The 20,663-nt window shown below is 39.6% G+C and overlaps 1 protein-coding gene across 1 annotated transcript in view; it reads left to right on the forward strand.

The window, feature by feature from the left end:
- Positions 1 to 17,733: 17,733 nt before the first annotated feature.
- The window catches only part of sla1a (Src like adaptor 1a), a gene marked incomplete at its 3' end in the record, with an annotated part of 6,971 nt that continues 4,041 nt past the window's right edge, over positions 17,734 to 20,663 (forward strand). Inside the window, exons 1-4 of the mRNA XM_084455036.1 lie at positions 17,734 to 17,809; positions 18,938 to 19,037; positions 19,400 to 19,486; positions 20,241 to 20,344. Of these exons, the coding sequence (XP_084311162.1) occupies positions 17,737 to 17,809; positions 18,938 to 19,037; positions 19,400 to 19,486; positions 20,241 to 20,344 (364 nt within the window). The 5' untranslated portion in view covers positions 17,734 to 17,736. The remainder of the gene's footprint in view (positions 17,810 to 18,937; positions 19,038 to 19,399; positions 19,487 to 20,240; positions 20,345 to 20,663) is intronic.

The following is a 20,663-nucleotide window of genomic DNA, read 5'->3' on the forward strand; positions in this document are numbered from 1 at the left end:
CTACAATCTTCATGAACATTCACAGGTATGTAGGCCAAGCAATTCTGATCATAGATCTGCCACCCAGGGGTGTCTAGTCCATTACTAGGCCGAGCAGTGATACATTTAATTATTTCCACCTGAAAAAAAACATAAGGGGTATGTATGGCTTTTTTTTTTTCAGACCAAATTTATTTCTATCTACAATCTTCATGAACATTCACAGGTATGTAGGCCAAGCAATTCAGATCATAGATCTGCCACCCAGGTGTGTCTAGTCCATTACTAGGCCGAGCAGTGAACAATTTAATTATGTCCACCTGAAAAAAAACATAAGGGGTATGTATGGCTTTTTTTTTTTCAGACCAAATTTATTTCTATCTACAATCTTCATGAACATTCACAGGTATGTAGGCCAAGCAATTCAGATCATAGATCTGCCACCCAGGTGTGTCTAGTCCATTACTAGGCCGAGCAGTGAACAATTTAATTATGTCCACCTGAAAAAAAACATAAGGGGTATGTATGGCTTTTTTTTTTTCAGACCAAATTTATTTCTATCTACAATCTTCATGAACATTCACAGGTATGTAGGCCAAGCAATTCAGATCATAGATCTGCCACCCAGGTGTGTCTAGTCCATTACTAGGCCGAGCAGTGACAAATTTAATTATTTCCACCTGAAAAAAAACGTAAGGGGTATGTATGGCGTTTTCTTTTCAGACCAAATTTATTTTTATCTACAATCTTCATGAACATTCACAGGTATGTAGGCCAAGCAATTCAGATCATAGATCTGCCACCCAGGTGTGTCTAGTCCATTACTAGGCCGAGCAGTGACAAATTTAATTATTTCCACCTGAAAAAAAACGTAAGGGGTATGTATGGCTTTTTTTTTTTCAGACCAAATTTATTTCTATCTATAATCTTCATGAACATTCACAGGTATGTAGGCCAAGCAATTCAGATCATAGATCTGCCACCCAGGTGTGTCTAGTCCATTACTAGGCCGAGCAGTGACACATTTTATTATTTCCACCTGAAAAAAAACGTAAGGGGTATTTATGGCTTTTTTTTTCAGACCAAATTTATTTCTATCTACAATCTTCATGAACCTTCACAGGTATGTAGGCCAAGCAATTCAGATCATAGATCTGCCACCCAGGTGTGTCTAGTCCATTACTAGGCCGAGCAGTGATACATTTAATTATTTCCACCTGAAAAAAAACATAAGGGGTATGTATGGCGTTTTTTTTTCAGACCAAATTTATTTTTATCTACAATCTTCATGAACCTTCACAGGTATGTAGTACAAGCAATTCTGATCGTAGATCTGCCACCCAGGGGTGTCTAGTCCATTACTAGGCCGAGCAGTGAACAATTGTATTATTTCCACCTGAAAAAAAACATAAGGGGTATGTATGGCTTTTTTTTTTCAGACCAAATTTATTTCTATCTACAATCTTCATGAACATTCACAGGTATGTAGGCCAAGCAATTCTGATCATAGATCTGCCACCCAGGGGTGTCTAGTCCATTACTAGGCCGAGCAGTGATACATTTAATTATTTCCACCTGAAAAAAAACATAAGGGGTATGTATGGCTTTTTTTTTTTCAGACCAAATTTATTTCTATCTACAATCTTCATGAACATTCACAGGTATGTAGGCCAAGCAATTCAGATCATAGATCTGCCACCCAGGTGTGTCTAGTCCATTACTAGGCCGAGCAGTGAACAATTTAATTATGTCCACCTGAAAAAAAACATAAGGGGTATGTATGGCTTCTTTTTTTTCAGACCAAATTTATTTCTATCTATAATCTTCATGAACATTCACAGGTATGTAGGCCAAGCAATTCAGATCATAGATCTGCCACCCAGGGGTGTCTAGTCCATTACTAGGCCGAGCAGTGAACAATTGTATTATTTCCACCTGAAAAAAAACATAAGGGGTATGTATGGCTTTTTTTTTTCAGACCAAATTTATTTCTATCTATAATCTTCATGAACATTCACAGGTATGTAGGCCAAGCAATTCAGATCATAGATCTGCCACCCAGGTGTGTCTAGTCCATTACTAGGCCGAGCAGTGATAAATTTAATTATTTCCACCTGAAAAAAAACATAAGGGGTATGTATGGCTTTTTTTTTTTCAGACCAAATTTATTTCTATCTATAATCTTCATGAACATTCACAGGTATGTAGGCCAAGCAATTCAGATCATAGATCTGCCACCCAGGTGTGTCTAGTCCATTACTAGGCCGAGCAGTGACACATTTTATTATTTCCACCTGAAAAAAAACGTAAGGGGTATTTATGGCTTTTTTTTTCAGACCAAATTTATTTCTATCTACAATCTTCATGAACCTTCACAGGTATGTAGTACAAGCAATTCTGATCATAGATCTGCCACCCAGGGGTGTCTAGTCCATTACTAGGCCGAGCAGTGACAAATTTAATTATTTCCACCTGAAAAAAAACGTAAGGGGTATGTATGGCGTTTTTTTTTCAGACCAAATTTATTTTTATCTACAATCTTCATGAACCTTCACAGGTATGTAGTACAAGCAATTCTGATCATAGATCTGCCACCCAGGGGTGTCTAGTCCATTACTAGGCCGAGCAGTGATACATTTAATTATTTCCACCTGAAAAAAAACATAAGGGGTATGTATGGCTTTTTTTTTTTCAAACCAAATTTATTTCTATCTACAATCTTCATGAACATTCACAGGTATGTAGGCCAAGCAATTCAGATCATAGATCTGCCACCCTGGTGTGTCTAGTCCATTACTAGGCCGAGCAGTGAACAATTTAATTATGTCCACCTGAAAAAAAACATAAGGGGTATGTATGGCTTTTTTTTTTTCAGACCAAATTTATTTCTATCTACAATCTTCATGAACATTCACAGGTATGTAGGCCAAGCAATTCTGATCATAGATCTGCCACCCAGGGGTGTCTAGTCCATTACTAGGCCGAGCAGTGATACATTTAATTATTTCCACCTGAAAAAAAACGTAAGGGGTATGTATGGCGTTTTTTTCACACCAAATTTATTTTTATCTACAATCTTCATGAACCTTCACAGGTATGTAGTACAAGCAATTCTGATCATAGATCTGCCACCCAGGGGTGTCTAGTCCATTACTAGGCCGAGCAGTGAACAATTGAATTATGTCCACCTGAAAAAAAACATAAGGGGTATGTATGGCGTTTTTTTTTTCAGACCAAATTTATTTTTATCTACAATCTTCATGAACCTTCACAGGTATGTAGTACAAGCAATTCTGATCATAGATCTGCCACCCAGGGGTGTCTAGTCCATTACTAGGCCGAGCAGTGAACAATTGTATTATTTCCACCTGAAAAAAAACATAAGGGGTATGTATGGCTTTTTTTTTTCAGACCAAATTTATTTCTATCTACAATCTTCATGAACATTCACAGGTATGTAGGCCAAGCAATTCTGATCATAGATCTGCCACCCAGGGGTGTCTAGTCCATTACTAGGCCGAGCAGTGATACATTTAATTATTTCCACCTGAAAAAAAACATAAGGGGTATGTATGGCTTTTTTTTTTTCAGACCAAATTTATTTCTATCTACAATCTTCATGAACATTCACAGGTATGTAGGCCAAGCAATTCAGATCATAGATCTGCCACCCAGGTGTGTCTAGTCCATTACTAGGCCGAGCAGTGATAAATTTAATTATTTCCACCTGAAAAAAAACATAAGGGGTATGTATGGCTTTTTTTTTTTCAGACCAAATTTATTTCTATCTATAATCTTCATGAACATTCACAGGTATGTAGGCCAAGCAATTCAGATCATAGATCTGCCACCCAGGTGTGTCTAGTCCATTACTAGGCCGAGCAGTGACAAATTTTATTATTTCCACCTGAAAAAAAACGTAAGGGGTATTTATGGCTTTTTTTTTCAGACCAAATTTATTTTTATCTACAATCTTCATGAACCTTCACATGTATGTAGTACAAGCAATTCTGATCATAGATCTGCCACCCAGGGGTGTCTAGTCCATTACTAGGCCGAGCAGTGAACAATTGAATTATGTCCACCTGAAAAAAAACATAAGGGGTATGTATGGCGTTTTTTTTTTCAGACCAAATTTATTTCTATCTACAATCTTCATGAACATTCACAGGTATGTAGGCCAAGCAATTCTGATCATAGATCTGCCACCCAGGGGTGTCTAGTCCATTACTAGGCCGAGCAGTGATACATTTAATTATTTCCACCTGAAAAAAAACATAAGGGGTATGTATGGCTTTTTTTTTTTCAGACCAAATTTATTTCTATCTACAATCTTCATGAACATTCACAGGTATGTAGGCCAAGCAATTCAGATCATAGATCTGCCACCCAGGTGTGTCTAGTCCATTACTAGGCCGAGCAGTGAACAATTTAATTATGTCCACCTGAAAAAAAACATAAGGGGTATGTATGGCTTTTTTTTTTTCAGACCAAATTTATTTCTATCTATAATCTTCATGAACATTCACAGGTATGTAGGCCAAGCAATTCAGATCATAGATCTGCCACCCAGGGGTGTCTAGTCCATTACTAGGCCGAGCAGTGAACAATTGTATTATTTCCACCTGAAAAAAAACATAAGGGGTATGTATGGCTTTTTTTTTTCAGACCAAATTTATTTCTATCTATAATCTTCATGAACATTCACAGGTATGTAGGCCAAGCAATTCAGATCATAGATCTGCCACCCAGGTGTGTCTAGTCCATTACTAGGCCGAGCAGTGATAAATTTAATTATTTCCACCTGAAAAAAAACATAAGGGGTATGTATGGCTTTTTTTTTTTCAGACCAAATTTATTTCTATCTATAATCTTCATGAACATTCACAGGTATGTAGGCCAAGCAATTCAGATCATAGATCTGCCACCCAGGTGTGTCTAGTCCATTACTAGGCCGAGCAGTGACACATTTTATTATTTCCACCTGAAAAAAAACGTAAGGGGTATTTATGGCTTTTTTTTTCAGACCAAATTTATTTCTATCTACAATCTTCATGAACCTTCACAGGTATGTAGTACAAGCAATTCTGATCATAGATCTGCCACCCAGGGGTGTCTAGTCCATTACTAGGCCGAGCAGTGACAAATTTAATTATTTCCACCTGAAAAAAAACGTAAGGGGTATGTATGGCGTTTTTTTTTCAGACCAAATTTATTTTTATCTACAATCTTCATGAACCTTCACAGGTATGTAGTACAAGCAATTCTGATCATAGATCTGCCACCCAGGGGTGTCTAGTCCATTACTAGGCCGAGCAGTGATACATTTAATTATTTCCACCTGAAAAAAAACATAAGGGGTATGTATGGCTTTTTTTTTTTCAAACCAAATTTATTTCTATCTACAATCTTCATGAACATTCACAGGTATGTAGGCCAAGCAATTCAGATCATAGATCTGCCACCCAGGTGTGTCTAGTCCATTACTAGGCCGAGCAGTGAACAATTTAATTATGTCCACCTGAAAAAAAACATAAGGGGTATGTATGGCGTTTTTTTCACACCAAATTTATTTTTATCTACAATCTTCATGAACCTTCACAGGTATGTAGTACAAGCAATTCTGATCATAGATCTGCCACCCAGGGGTGTCTAGTCCATTACTAGGCCGAGCAGTGTACAATTGAATTATGTCCACCTGAAAAAAAACATAAGGGGTATGTATGGCGTTTTTTTTTTCAGACCAAATTTATTTTTATCTACAATCTTCATGAACCTTCACAGGTATGTAGTACAAGCAATTCTGATCATAGATCTGCCACCCAGGGGTGTCTAGTCCATTACTAGGCCGAGCAGTGAACAATTGTATTATTTCCACCTGAAAAAAAACATAAGGGGTATGTATGGCTTTTTTTTTTCAGACCAAATTTATTTCTATCTACAATCTTCATGAACATTCACAGGTATGTAGGCCAAGCAATTCTGATCATAGATCTGCCACCCAGGGGTGTCTAGTCCATTACTAGGCCGAGCAGTGATACATTTAATTATTTCCACCTGAAAAAAAACATAAGGGGTATGTATGGCTTTTTTTTTTTCAGACCAAATTTATTTCTATCTACAATCTTCATGAACATTCACAGGTATGTAGGCCAAGCAATTCAGATCATAGATCTGCCACCCAGGTGTGTCTAGTCCATTACTAGGCCGAGCAGTGATAAATTTAATTATTTCCACCTGAAAAAAAACATAAGGGGTATGTATGGCTTTTTTTTTTTCAGACCAAATTTATTTCTATCTATAATCTTCATGAACATTCACAGGTATGTAGGCCAAGCAATTCAGATCATAGATCTGCCACCCAGGTGTGTCTAGTCCATTACTAGGCCGAGCAGTGACAAATTTTATTATTTCCACCTGAAAAAAAACGTAAGGGGTATTTATGGCTTTTTTTTTCAGACCAAATTTATTTTTATCTACAATCTTCATGAACCTTCACATGTATGTAGTACAAGCAATTCTGATCATAGATCTGCCACCCAGGGGTGTCTAGTCCATTACTAGGCCGAGCAGTGAACAATTGAATTATGTCCACCTGAAAAAAAACATAAGGGGTATGTATGGCGTTTTTTTTTTCAGACCAAATTTATTTCTATCTACAATCTTCATGAACATTCACAGGTATGTAGGCCAAGCAATTCTGATCATAGATCTGCCACCCAGGGGTGTCTAGTCCATTACTAGGCCGAGCAGTGATACATTTAATTATTTCCACCTGAAAAAAAACATAAGGGGTATGTATGGCGTTTTTTTTTCAGACCAAATTTATTTCTATCTACAATCTTCATGAACATTCATAGGTATGTAGGCCAAGCAATTCTGATCATAGATCTGCCACCCAGGTGTGTCTAGTCCATTACTAGGCCGAGCAGTGATACATTTAATTATTTCCACCTGAAAAAAAACATAAGGGGTATGTATGGCGTTTTTTTTTCAGACCAAATTTATTTCTATCTACAATCTTCATGAACATTCACAGGTATGTAGGCCAAGCAATTCAGATCATAGATCTGCCACCCAGGTGTGTCTAGTCCATTACTAGGCCGAGCAGTGAACAATTTAATTATGTCCACCTGATAAAAAACATAAGGGGTATGTATGTATGGCGTTTTTTTTTAAGACCAAATTTATTTCTATCTACAATCTTCATGAACATTCACAGGTATGTAGGCCAAGCAATTCAGATCATAGATCTGCCACCCAGGTGTGTCTAGTCCATTACTAGGCCGAGCAGTGATAAATTTAATTATTTCCACCTGAAAAAAACCATAAGGGGTACGTATGGCTTTTTTTTTTTTTCAGACCAAATTCATTTCTATCTACAATCTTCATGAACATTCACAGGTATGTAGGCCAAGCAATTCTGATCATAGATCTGCCACCCAGGTGTGTCTAGTCCATTACTAGGCCGAGCAGTGATAAATTTAATTATTTCCACCTGAAAAAAAACATAAGGGGTATGTATGGCTTTTTTTTTTCAGACCAAATTTATTTCTATCTACAATCTTCATGAACATTCACAGGTATGTAGGCCAAGCAATTCTGATCATAGATCTGCCACCCAGGGGTGTCTAGTCCATTACTAGGCCGAGCAGTGATACATTTAATTATTTCCACCTGAAAAAAAACATAAGGGGTATGTATGGCTTTTTTTTTTTCAGACCAAATTTATTTCTATCTACAATCTTCATGAACATTCACAGGTATGTAGGCCAAGCAATTCAGATCATAGATCTGCCACCCAGGTGTGTCTAGTCCATTACTAGGCCGAGCAGTGAACAATTTAATTATGTCCACCTGAAAAAAAACATAAGGGGTATGTATGGCTTTTTTTTTTTCAGACCAAATTTATTTCTATCTACAATCTTCATGAACATTCACAGGTATGTAGGCCAAGCAATTCAGATCATAGATCTGCCACCCAGGTGTGTCTAGTCCATTACTAGGCCGAGCAGTGATAAATTTAATTATTTCCACCTGAAAAAAAACATAAGGGGTATGTATGGCTTTTTTTTTTTCAGACCAAATTTATTTCTATCTATAATCTTCATGAACATTCACAGGTATGTAGGCCAAGCAATTCAGATCATAGATCTGCCACCCAGGGGTGTCTAGTCCATTACTAGGCCGAGCAGTGAACAATTGTATTATTTCCACCTGAAAAAAAACATAAGGGGTATGTATGGCTTTTTTTTTTCAGACCAAATTTATTTCTATCTATAATCTTCATGAACATTCACAGGTTTGTAGGCCAAGCAATTCAGATCATAGATCTGCCACCCAGGTGTGTCTAGTCCATTACTAGGCCGAGCAGTGATAAATTTAATTATTTCCACCTGAAAAAAAACATAAGGGGTATGTATGGCTTTTTTTTTTTCAGACCAAATTTATTTCTATCTATAATCTTCATGAACATTCACAGGTATGTAGGCCAAGCAATTCAGATCATAGATCTGCCACCCAGGTGTGTCTAGTCCATTACTAGGCCGAGCAGTGACACATTTTATTATTTCCACCTGAAAAAAAACGTAAGGGGTATTTATGGCTTTTTTTTTCAGACCAAATTTATTTCTATCTACAATCTTCATGAACCTTCACAGGTATGTAGTACAAGCAATTCTGATCATAGATCTGCCACCCAGGGGTGTCTAGTCCATTACTAGGCCGAGCAGTGACAAATTTAATTATTTCCACCTGAAAAAAAACGTAAGGGGTATGTATGGCGTTTTTTTTTCAGACCAAATTTATTTTTATCTACAATCTTCATGAACCTTCACAGGTATGTAGTACAAGCAATTCTGATCATAGATCTGCCACCCAGGGGTGTCTAGTCCATTACTAGGCCGAGCAGTGATACATTTAATTATTTCCACCTGAAAAAAAACATAAGGGGTATGTATGGCTTTTTTTTTTTCAAACCAAATTTATTTCTATCTACAATCTTCATGAACATTCACAGGTATGTAGGCCAAGCAATTCAGATCATAGATCTGCCACCCAGGTGTGTCTAGTCCATTACTAGGCCGAGCAGTGAACAATTTAATTATGTCCACCTGAAAAAAAACATAAGGGGTATGTATGGCTTTTTTTTTTTCAGACCAAATTTATTTCTATCTACAATCTTCATGAACATTCACAGGTATGTAGGCCAAGCAATTCTGATCATAGATCTGCCACCCAGGGGTGTCTAGTCCATTACTAGGCCGAGCAGTGAACAATTGAATTATGTCCACCTGAAAAAAAACATAAGGGGTATGTATGGCATTTTTTTTTTCAGACCAAATTTATTTTTATCTACAATCTTCATGAACCTTCACAGGTATGTAGTACAAGCAATTCTGATCATAGATCTGCCACCCAGGGGTGTCTAGTCCATTACTAGGCCGAGCAGTGAACAATTGTATTATTTCCACCTGAAAAAAAACATAAGGGGTATGTATGGCTTTTTTTTTTCAGACCAAATTTATTTCTATCTACAATCTTCATGAACATTCACAGGTATGTAGGCCAAGCAATTCTGATCATAGATCTGCCACCCAGGGGTGTCTAGTCCATTACTAGGCCGAGCAGTGATACATTTAATTATTTCCACCTGAAAAAAAACATAAGGGGTATGTATGGCTTTTTTTTTTTCAGACCAAATTTATTTCTATCTACAATCTTCATGAACATTCACAGGTATGTAGGCCAAGCAATTCTGATCATAGATCTGCCACCCAGGGGTGTCTAGTCCATTACTAGGCCGAGCAGTGATACATTTAATTATTTCCACCTGAAAAAAAACATAAGGGGTATGTATGGCGTTTTTTTTTCAGACCAAATTTATTTCTATCTACAATCTTCATGAACATTCACAGGTATGTAGGCCAAGCAATTCTGATCATAGATCTGCCACCCAGGTGTGTCTAGTCCATTACTAGGCCGAGCAGTGATACATTTAATTATTTCCACCTGAAAAAAAACATAAGGGGTATGTATGGCGTTTTTTTTTCAGACCAAATTTATTTCTATCTACAATCTTCATGAACATTCACAGGTATGTAGGCCAAGCAATTCAGATCATAGATCTGCCACCCAGGTGTGTCTAGTCCATTACTAGGCCGAGCAGTGAACAATTTAATTATGTCCACCTGATAAAAAACATAAGGGGTATGTATGTATGGCGTTTTTTTTTAAGACCAAATTTATTTCTATCTACAATCTTCATGAACATTCACAGGTATGTAGGCCAAGCAATTCAGATCATAGATCTGCCACCCAGGTGTGTCTAGTCCATTACTAGGCCGAGCAGTGATAAATTTAATTATTTCCACCTGAAAAAAACCATAAGGGGTACGTATGGCTTTTTTTTTTTTCAGACCAAATTCATTTCTATCTACAATCTTCATGAACATTCACAGGTATGTAGGCCAAGCAATTCTGATCATAGATCTGCCACCCAGGTGTGTCTAGTCCATTACTAGGCCGAGCAGTGATAAATTTAATTATTTCCACCTGAAAAAAAACATAAGGGGTATGTATGGCTTTTTTTTTTTCAGACCAAATTTATTTCTATCTACAATCTTCATGAACCTTCACAGGTATGTAGTACAAGCAATTCTGATCATAGATCTGCCACCCAGGGGTGTCTAGTCCATTACTAGGCCGAGCAGTGATAAATTTAATTATTTCCACCTGAAAAAAAACATAAGGGGTATGTATGGCTTCTTTTTTTTCAGACCAAATTTATTTCTATCTACAATCTTCATGAACATTCACAGGTATGTAGGCCAAGCAATTCAGATCATAGATCTGCCACCCAGGTGTGTCTAGTCCATTACTAGGCCGAGCAGTGATAAATTTAATTATTTCCACCTGTAAAAAAACATAAGGGGTACTGTATGTATGGCTTTTTTTTCACAGGTATGTAGGCCAAGCAATTCTGATCATAGATCTGCCACCCAGGGGTGTCTAGTCCATTACTAGGCCGAGCAGTGAACAATTTAATTATGTCCACCTGAAAAAAAACATAAGGGCTATGTATGGCTTTTTTTTTTTCAGACCAAATTTTTTTTTATCTACAATCTTCATGAACCTTCACAGGTATGTAGTACAAGCAATTCTGATCATAGATCTGCCACCCAGGTGTGTCTAGTGCATATACGTAGTATGTAGTCCACATACCTGTGAATGTTCATGAAGATTGTAGATAGAAATAAATTTGGTCTGAAAAAAAAAAAGCCATACATACCCCTTATGTTTTTTTCAGGTGGAAATAATTAAATTTGTCACTGCTCGGCCTAGTAATGGACTAGAGACCCCTGGGTGGCAGATCTCTGATCAGAATTGCTTGTACTACATACCTGTGAATGTTCATGAAGATTGTAGATAAAAATAAATTTGGTCTTAAAAAAAAAGAAGCCATACATACCCCTTATGTTTTTTTTCAGGTGGACATAATTAAATTGTTCACTGCTCGGCCTAGTAATGGACTGGACACACCTGGGTGGCAGATCTATGATCAGAATTGCTTGGCCTACATACCTGTGAATGTTCATGAAGATTGTAGATAAAAATACATTTGGTCTTAAAAAAAAAAAGCCATACATACCCCTTATGTTTTTTTTCAGGTGGACATAATTAAATTGTTCACTGCTCGGCCTAGTAATGGACTGGACACACCTGGGTGGCAGATCTATGATCAGAATTGCTTGGCCTACATACCTGTGAATGTTCATGAAGATTGTATATAAAAATAAATTTGGTCTGAAAAAAAAAAAAAGCCATATATACCCCTTATGTTTTTTTTCTGGTGGAAATAATTAAATTTGTCACTGCTCGGCCTAGTAATGGGCTAGAGACCCCTGGGTGGCAGATCTCTGATCAGAATTGCTTGTACTACATACCTGTGAATGTTCATGAAGATTGTAGATAAAAATAAATTTGGTCTTAAAAAAAAAAAGCCATACATACCCCTTATGTTTTTTTTCAGGTGGACATAATTAAATTGTTCACTGCTCGGCCTAGTAATGGACTGGACACACCTGGGTGGCAGATCTATGATCAGAATTGCTTGGCCTACATACCTGTGAATGTTCATGAAGATTGTAGATAAAAATAAATTTGGTCTTAAAAAAAAAAAGCCATACATACCCCTTATGTTTTTTTTCAGGTGGACATAATTAAATTGTTCACTGCTCGGCCTAGTAATGGACTGGACACACCTGGGTGGCAGATCTATGATCAGAATTGCTTGGCCTACATACCTGTGAATGTTCATGAAGATTGTATATAAAAATAAATTTGGTCTGAAAAAAAAAAAAAGCCATATATATACCCCTTATGTTTTTTTTCAGGTGGACATAATTAAATTGTTCACTGCTCGGCCTAGTAATGGACTGGACACACCTGGGTGGCAGATCTATGATCAGAATTGCTTGGCCTACATACCTGTGAATGTTCATGAAGATTGTAGATAAAAATAAATTTGGTCTTAAAAAAAAAAAGCCATACATACCCCTTATGTTTTTTTTCAGGTGGACATAATTAAATTGTTCACTGCTCGGCCTAGTAATGGACTGGACACACCTGGGTGGCAGATCTATGATCAGAATTGCTTGGCCTACATACCTGTGAATGTTCATGAAGATTGTAGATAAAAATAAATTTGGTCTGAAAAAAAAAGCCATACATACCCCTTATGTTTTTTTTCAGGTGGACATAATTAAATTGTTCACTGCTCGGCCTACTAATGGACTATTCACACCTAGGTGGCAGATCTATGATCAGAATTGCTTGGCCTACATACCTGTGAATGTTCATGAAGGTTGTAGATAAAAATAATTTGGTCTGAAAAAAAAAATGCCATACATACCCCTTATGTTTTTTCAGTTGAATCTGCAGGCCTGCGTCTCTCATAGCACAAACAGCTTTTTTGAAGACTGCAGACCTGAAACCAGCCGTGCGAGATGAGGGATATACTGGAAATGACAGAGTTGTGGTTGTGAATTCAAAAGAGCTCAGCGCAAGGACAAGACTTTGTGCTGTACAAAGTGTGAAGCGATGCCTTTTGAACATACACACAAACGCACACTATGCATTGAATGCACATACAAGCACACATACACTAGAGTGCACATACAGTACCTTCGCACACGCGTGCACGCACACACACACATGCACATACCTTCGCACACGCGTGCACGCACACAAACACACACACACACACACATACACACACACACACAGCTTTGTGTTTGTCCTGGCCCTGGTTATTTTTCTTTCTTTCTTTCTCTTTCTTTCTTTCTTTCTTTCTCTCTCTCTCTCTGACTGAAGCTCATCTATTTCCAAATTTGTGTAATTCATGTTTTTCATTCAGAGATGCAACTTCAAATTATATTCCAGACAATAGTTTGACATGTTCCCTTAACACAAGTTGAATCAACAACTAAACAACAGCAGCATTGAAACGTAAACAGTAACCAGTTTACTCTTGATTTCCTTGCATGTAAGGTTAATGTTATGTCGAACCTATTCTCATTGCTGTACATTACATTACAGTCATTCAGCAGACACTTTTATCCAAAGCGACTTCTCTTGTTCAGGTAGCTGACAGCTCAGTAAGCGAGGACGTTAGGGGTCAGGGAGGTCGTCGTCTTGGCACGCTAACCACAGAAGTAGCGCACACATGACAGGTGGCATCCTCTCACATCTAGAGGGCCACCTTAGTTTCTGACACTTCATAGTGTAGCAAGCACAGCGCAAGCACAGTAATCTTGCTGTTGAAGAGTTTTTATACAAAACTTTATTTTTTTCTTTTTAATTTCAAGCACTGTAGTCTGTATCTAATTGAGGTAGACCCCTTAGCAGTACTCAATCCAACACGGTTTTAAGAGATAGGTTCCAGTACTGGAAAAAGCACAGACTGTCAGACCAGTCCACCAGTGTTGTAGTCTAGACCACCTGACCCCAGACCAAGTCAAGACCAAGACCAGAGTATCGAGACCAAGACAAGACCAAGACTTTTAGGGGTTGAGACCGAGTCAAGACCAGGACCAAGGCAGGGAGAGACCGAGTCAAGACCAAGACCAAGACAGGGAGAGACCGAGTCAAGACCAAGACCAAGACAGGGAGAGACCGAGTCAAGACCAAGACCAAGACGGGGAGAGACCGAGTCAAGACCAAGACCAGGAGAGACCGAGTCAAGACCAAGACCAAGACAGGGAGAGACCGAGTCAAGACCAAGACCAAGACAGGGAGAGACCGAGTCAAGACCAGGACCAAGACAGGGAGAGACCGAGTCAAGACCAAGACCAAGACAGGGAGAGACCGAGTCAAGACCAAGACCAAGACAGGGAGAGACCGAGTCAAGACCAAGACCAAGACAGGGAGAGACCGAGTCAAGACCAAGACCAAGACAGGGAGAGACCGAGTCAAGACCAAGACCAAGACAGGGAGAGACCGAGTCAAGACCAAGACCAAGACAGGGAGAGACCGAGTCAAGACCAAGACCAAGACAGGGAGAGACCGAGTCAAGACCAAGACCAAGACAGGGAGAGACCGAGTCAAGACCAAGACCAAGACAGGGAGAGACCGAGTCAAGACCAAGACAGGGAGAGACCGAGTCAAGACCAAGACAGGGAGAGACCGAGTCAAGACCAAGACCAAGACAGGGAGAGACCAAGTCAAGACCAAGACCAAGACAGGGAGAGACCGAGTCAAGACCAGGACCAAGACAGGGAGAGACCGAGTCAAGACCAAGACCAAGACAGGGAGAGACCGAGTCAGGACCAAGACCAAGACAGGGAGAGACCGAGTCAAGACCAAGACCAAGGCATGGAGAGACCGAGTCAAGACCAGGCCCGGGGCCCTAGGATTTTGGTGACCCTGAAAGATTTTGTTTGTGGCAAAACACTCCCAGCACAACCAACAGACCACACACTCTTCTTTACCAAATGAAGAACACACACACACACACACACACACACAAACACACAATCAAAGTTAGACATGGTCCCAGCAGTCACTGTAAGTGTAGCATCACAGTATTTACACACTGCTGTGTGCTTTTTTTTTAGTGTAGATTTGCACAAAAAATCCTTGTGATTTACGTAGCCAAATTTCATGATGGATGAATTTGCCGACATCCTTAGAAGTAGACAACACCACCTGACTCCCTCAGTCTCTTTATTAGACTGAGCGCGGGAGGCGGGTTGATGACACAACCGTTACATTTCTTCAAATTAGTGGCAGCTTATTGGTTGCATTTGAATCGGGGAGTTTTATATCCAATCACAGTAATGATGTTAACAAATAAATTAGACAATGCATGGCTCCAGATGGCTGCGTTCCGAATCGCATACTACCCTACTATATAGTATGCCAAAACAGGATGTAGTATGTCCCAATACATAGTATGCCACATGCAGTATGGCAAAAATACCAGGATGTCCTACTACATCCGGTCGTATTTTGCAGTATGCAAGCCAGCAGGCTTTTCTGGCTATACTGACCCACAATCCTGTGCGCAGCGGAAATGTGCGTCACATGTGCAAGTCGTGACAGCTGTAGACGAATGTCGCGTTATGGACAGCGACGGATGTGAGCAAATTTCAAGTCGCAATGTTATGACAAGGTAGTATGTTCCAATTGGATGCCTACTGCTTGCAAAGTACGTACTTTCTAAGGGCAGCTGTAGTAGGTACTGGTAGTAAGAAGTAGAAGTATGCGATTCGGAACACAGCCCCTGAGTCCTCTGTGTCCGAGACCTAGACGAGACCGAGTGAAAATGTGGTCGATTCCGAGAGTGGTTCAAAAAGTGGTCTGGAGACCAAGACCAGTCTCGAGTACTACAACGCTACAATCTACCACTTATGATTATTGGGACACTTCTGACTTGCATTCCTTTCCTGAGATGATGTGGCTCTTGGTGACATGACCCCTAAGTGGCCCCTAATTGAGGTAGACCCCGAAGCTGTAGTGTATAGAACTTTGCAACATGCTGTGCACATGTGAGGTGCATGATATATAAAATGCTATGCACATGATCATTTCATGGTAAATACTATTGACTGCTCCATCTTAATTGAAAGCCTCTAGTTGGTTAGCTGTCGCTCACGTTGCACGGCAACACCAAAAGTGGGTGCAGACCCTACATTTACAAGACAGGGACAGGTTCACCTATCAATAGAGAAACATCATAGTTGGATTGCAGTACACACTCTGTCATTCTTCTAACAAAGACATAATATAATTCTACGTTTGGATATAAAACATATTGTGACATATTTGGTCCAAAAGTCTGATGTCTATGTTCCAAATGTTGTCTTTTTTGTTCTTTTGTATTTTTGTCTCAAACACTTCAACTTTCTCTGTGGTCTATTTCTGTCAACAAGCACATTCGCGGTGACGTCGCACTCTGCGTTTCTTCCTCATTTCATGACAGGAAGTGAGCTTGTGGCCAGGGGAAGTGCTCCTGCCTCACTACTGTGGCATTTCATAACGCGAGCTGATGTGTGTTGACGCTCTTCAGTCGAAGTCGAGATCTTTCTTAGACGCTTTGGTTTTTGTCCAGAAAGGCAGAGCTGGTATCACCGTGACGATGTCCCTCCTTGTTGGACCTCGTCCACCCCGTCAGGCCTGAGGCTCGCCACCACAGTGGGCATCTGTGTGAGTGACTACCAGACAGGTAGGCTACGTCCTGTACCTCAATGGCTATGTCATTGGAACCTGCTACACAGAGATGGGTCAAATACACAGAGCAAGTACCGTTAAAGGTCCATTTAATTTATCTTACGGCTTGACTTTTGGGACTGTTGTATTAGTTTAACTGTACTTGGTTGGTAAATCAAGTTTTAAAACTGATAGTGATTTACGTATGCTACTTCATACTATTTGCAAATAGTAGGCCTACGACCCAGGTCTCCGGCTGATGTAGAGTCCTGATGCTTGAAAACCATGCCCTGGCACAGGTCTATTCAAATTGCAAATTCTAGGCAAAAATTAGACGATGTTGCCTAGCAATCGTTTTGTAGTGTTACGTCCCATCTGAGGAGTATGTTCAACCAGGTTGTGTAAGCTTATCCCAGATATACAGAACATACTACTGTACTGTACGTCTAACTAGAAAATGGTGACTGGCTGGTTGTGTACGGATTCCAGAATGTCAGCAACCCGGAGATCATGTTTAGGCATAATAGCGTAATATAGTAGTAACTGAGTAATGTAAGTCACACTCATTTTTTACAATTTGAATCTGACCCCCCCCCCCCCAGGATTATTAAAGTCATTGAACCTCCAGCCTTATATTTGATCGAAAAAAGCCTGCATGATGCACACATGGAGCTCCCAGTGAGGCACCACATTTGTGCATCGTACTGTACAAACAGTACATTAAGTCTTGGGAGTGTCAGAAGTGATGCCATACTGCTGTTTCATTATTTAGAAACACGAACTGGATGGAAAATTGTCTCTGATAGCATCTAGCCTCAGCTTCCCCCTGCTGCTGTTCGGCACATCACACTGGTGGCTAACAGGAAGTTGCGAAACCCACACTGTGGCAAAAATGCATGGGTCGCAGTCAAATAGTCATGTCCAGAATATTCTCTGCCACTGATGAGGGGAAGTATGGTTTAGATAAAGAGTTGACAGCAAAATGTCTGTCTGTCTGTCTGTCTGTCTGTCTGTCTGTCTGTCTGTCTGTCTGTCTATAGTTGGTCCATGATGGGGAACATATTGAAAGTTGGAGAAGAAAACAAATCAAGTGTGGACAACTACGATTGCGCGCTGAAGGGTAAGTCTTCCATCTTAGATTATGGTTGAGGGACAAATCACTTAATAATTAAATATAGCCTATAATATATACTGTATATACTTTTAATTAAATAAATACATGTTTACATTTATATATATGGATGTATATATAGGGTGTGTGTGTATGTATTTTAAATATGTATAAATGTAATATTGTCATTCGTCCATAGAATGTTGAATATTTTTTTTATGTGAAAATAGTATGATTGACCACACTTCTACACTGATGCTTCCAAGAACATCTGTGTGCTTTATACAGTCCCAAAGCACCTGTCCTTAACCTTAATGTTATTACAAGGGAGGATCTAAGTACAGTACTTGAAGGTATAGAACTCCATTCATTTCAACTGGGAGTTTGTGGGACTTTCTGAGAAATGTTCAACCATTTGCATTAGCATAGCAAAACAAGCTACTGTACCTGTAACAAGCTCCCACACTTGAGAATTCGAAAGTGGAAACAAAACCATCATAGATGAATGAGAAGAGATCTAGATTAACGGAAAACAAGCCAGGCCGGGTTTCCCGAAACATTCTTAGCGCTAAGAAGCTCTTTGAGTTTTCTTGAGGCTCCCGAAACAAGGTGCCTTAAGAAGACTCAAAGAGCTTTTTAGCGCTAAGAAGGTTTCGGGAAACCTGGCCTCAGTCTTTTTTGTGTCTCTGGTTCAACATCTGGGTAACGTTGTATCCTTCGTTCTATCACAACTCATCTCGCGATATGTACCTGCTCGTGCACTGAGATCCCAAGACGCTGGGTTTCTCTCCATACCCAAAATCAAGAAAAAAACAGTAGGCAATCAGGCCTTCTCTTACCGTGCCCCCCTCCTCTGGAACAGTCTCCCGGCCGTAGTCAGGGAGGCGAGCTCCATTGGTGTGTTTAAAACCATGTTGAAATCTCAACTATTCACTCGTTTTTATGGTCTGCCCTAACCGGCTTGGGTCTAGCCCAGTCTCTTATTGTTGTATTAAAAAAATATTTTGTGGTTGTTTGATTTTTAATCTGTTTTATTCTTTTTACTTGCTTGTTATATGTCTGTGAAGTGTACTGGGACCATGTCATATGGTGATTTTGCACTTTAAATAAAAATTTACTTGACTTGACTTCCCTCAGAATCGGAGGATGACACACTGGTGGTTATCCAGGACTACCCTTCTCCAGACATCAGCGAGCCAATCTTCAGGATAGGAGAGAAGCTTAGGGTTGTTGCTCAGTAGGTCCACGCCATTCGCTTTCTGCATGTCTGCAATCACTGATGTGTAGTTTTTCCATATACAGGTTCAGCCTACTCTAGTACTAGAAGTATACTATTGACATTTTTTGAAGTCTAGGTCTACTCTAGTACTAGAAGTATACTATTGACATTTTTTGAAGTCTAGGTCTAGGCTTAATCTGTTTCTAGAATCTGTTTCTAGGTCATAGACTACATTAACATTTTAGTCATTTAGCAGATGCTTATATTCAAAACGACTTACAATAACTACATTTTGGCTAGAGGGAGTGATCCGACTGTACATCCCAGGCATGCTAGACAGAATCATTATATCAGTATTCCATTTGGCTTGCGATTCTCAGGGAAGCTGGCTGGTGGAAAATCCGTTCTAACTCGTCGGGACAGGAGAACTATATACCTAACAACTGCGTGGCCAAGGTGTACCATGGGTAAGCAGGGGTCATCAGGCCAACCATACTAGAACATTCCATCGGTATTGAAAATGGTGCTTGCTTTAACCATAGCAACCATGCTTTAAACATATGTGTTTGTGTGTGTGTGTGTGTGTGTGTGCGTGTGTGCGTGTGTGCATGCATGTGTGTGTGTGTGCGTGTGTGCATGCATGTGTGTGCATGTGGAAATTACAGTCTGTGTCGATTGCTGCTGATTAACATATTTTCAGACCATTTTGTTGTAATTTGATTGTGTGTTACATTCTATTCAAATCAAATCAAATTGTGTGGTGGTCTTTGACATATTCAAGACTGTGATGGGGTAATGTAGTTGTGTTCGGTTCCCAGGTCACTGTTGGGTAATGTAGTTGTGTTCTGTTCCCAGGTCACTGTTGGGTAATGTAGTTGTCTTCTGTTCCCAGGTGGCTGTTGGATAATGTAGTTGTGTTCTGTTCCTAGGTGGCTGTTGGGTAATGTAGTTGTTCTTTTCCCAGGTGGCTGTTTGGTAATGTAGTTGTTCTTTTCCCAGGTGGCTGTTGGGTAATGTAGTTGTGTTCTGTTCCCAGGTGGCTGTTGGATAATATAGTTGTGTTCTGTTCCCAGGTGGCTGTTGGGTAATGTAGTTGTGCTCTGTTCCCAGGTGGCTGTTGGGTAATGCAGTTGTGTTCTGTTCCCAGGTGGCTGTTGGGTAATGTAGTTGTGTTCTGTTCCCAGGTGGCTGTTGGGTAATGTAGTTGTGCTCTGTTCCCAGGTGGCTGTATGAGGGCGTGGTGAGGCAGAAGGCCGAAGAGCTCCTTAATCTCCCAGGCAACAGACCAGGCTCATTCATGGTCAGAATGAGCATCAGAGAGAGAGGTGAGTGTGTGTGTGTGTGTGTGTGTGTGTGTGTGTGTGTGTGTGTGTGTATCAAGGTTATAATAGTTTTGCTTTTTTTCATTCATTTTTATTTTTATATCGTTTTAACTTTTTGTTTTCAATTTCTGTTTAGTTTTGATTAGTTTTAAAGCAGGTTTGCTAGTTTAGTTTCATTTTTTGAAAATGTTTAGTTTTAGTTTAGTTTTTATTAGTTATAGTTTTTCTTTCTTCTGCACTAGCCTCGTGAGACCATTCTGATCTTGTGAGCTCACATTGTTTCATTCTGTGTGCAACAAACAAACCATCTGGCACACATCAG

Source organism: Borostomias antarcticus, assembly GCF_949987555.1.
Source record: "Borostomias antarcticus genome assembly, chromosome: 21".
Classification (NCBI taxonomy): domain Eukaryota; kingdom Metazoa; phylum Chordata; class Actinopteri; order Stomiiformes; family Stomiidae; genus Borostomias; species Borostomias antarcticus.